The 863-nt window shown below is 49.4% G+C and overlaps 1 protein-coding gene across 1 annotated transcript; it reads left to right on the forward strand.

The window, feature by feature from the left end:
• The first annotated feature begins 51 nt into the window (after window positions 1-51).
• Window positions 52-863, forward strand: LOC119288280. Its single transcript, XM_037567914.1, has 2 exons — window positions 52-306; window positions 419-863. Exons 1-2 carry the CDS (start codon window positions 109-111, stop codon window positions 728-730), a joined length of 510 nt encoding a protein of 169 aa, XP_037423811.1. The 5' UTR covers window positions 52-108; the 3' UTR covers window positions 731-863.

Here is an 863-nt window from a genome sequence, read left to right on the forward strand (position 1 = left end):
TTTATCGAGCGAGTGGGGAACGAAACTAGGGTTCGTCCGCGCGGTGTGAAATCAGAGCGGAGCGCAACGGAGCGGAGGAGAAATCTGAGCGTGGCGGCGGGGAGGGGGATGTCGTGGTCGTCGAGTCCTGCGTCCGCTCCCGGATCTCGTCGAGCTGCAGGAAGGAGCGGGGATGAGTCGCGCTCGCAGGTGCGCCACCGCGAGAACCCAATGTGCCGCTGCAACCCTCCGAGGAAGGCGCCAAGATGGATCTCATGGAGCCGGCAGAACCCTGGGAGGAGGTACTATTGCTGCGTGGATGCTATGGTGAGAATCAATTTTTGCCCTGTTTTTCTTGCGTGTAATTGAATTCTTCTCGTATTTCTTCTCCTCTGTGAAATGATTCCTTTTTTGGAAATATTTTTGTGCGTCTTAACAGCATGGTGGCTGCGGATTTGTGGAGTGGCATGATGATCCTTTGCCGAAATTTTTGAGTGAGCTGATTGGGGATCTGCGTGATGAAGTCCGGAGGCTTAAAGGTGCTGCAAATGTTGCTCGATCTGGCGATCAATTTGCAATGGTAGCTTCCAGTGAAGATCAAGCCACAAGGGAGGCCATGGTTCTATCTCCGCAAGAGCAACTGAGAGAGAAGAATGAAGAGATGACTGGGATTAGGGCCAAATGTCATAATGTGGTGTTTCTTTTTACTATATTTGTGCTTGGTTTCGTTGCAGGCAAGATGTTAAGTTAGTTCTTGGTTTAGTTGCATCCAAATCTAATTGCAGTGGAGTGTCTGGTTTAGTTGAATGCGTACTGGACAAGTTACGTTAGTTCTTGCTTAATGTGTGATGGATCAGTTAAGTTGTCTTTGTATGCAATGAGAC

The sequence above is a fragment of the Triticum dicoccoides genome, chromosome 4A (genome assembly GCF_002162155.2).
Source record: "Triticum dicoccoides isolate Atlit2015 ecotype Zavitan chromosome 4A, WEW_v2.0, whole genome shotgun sequence".
NCBI classification, from domain to species: domain Eukaryota; kingdom Viridiplantae; phylum Streptophyta; class Magnoliopsida; order Poales; family Poaceae; genus Triticum; species Triticum dicoccoides.

Excerpts from the sequence above, each read along its gene's own strand:
- LOC119288280 (XM_037567914.1), top strand. The coding sequence starts at position 109 with ATGTCGTGGTCGTCGAGTCCTGCGTCCGCTCCCGGATCTCGTCGAGCT. Across the intron at positions 307-418 it reads ATTGCTGCGTGGATGCTATG|CATGGTGGCTGCGGATTTGT; the intron begins GTGAGAATCAAT and ends GCGTCTTAACAG.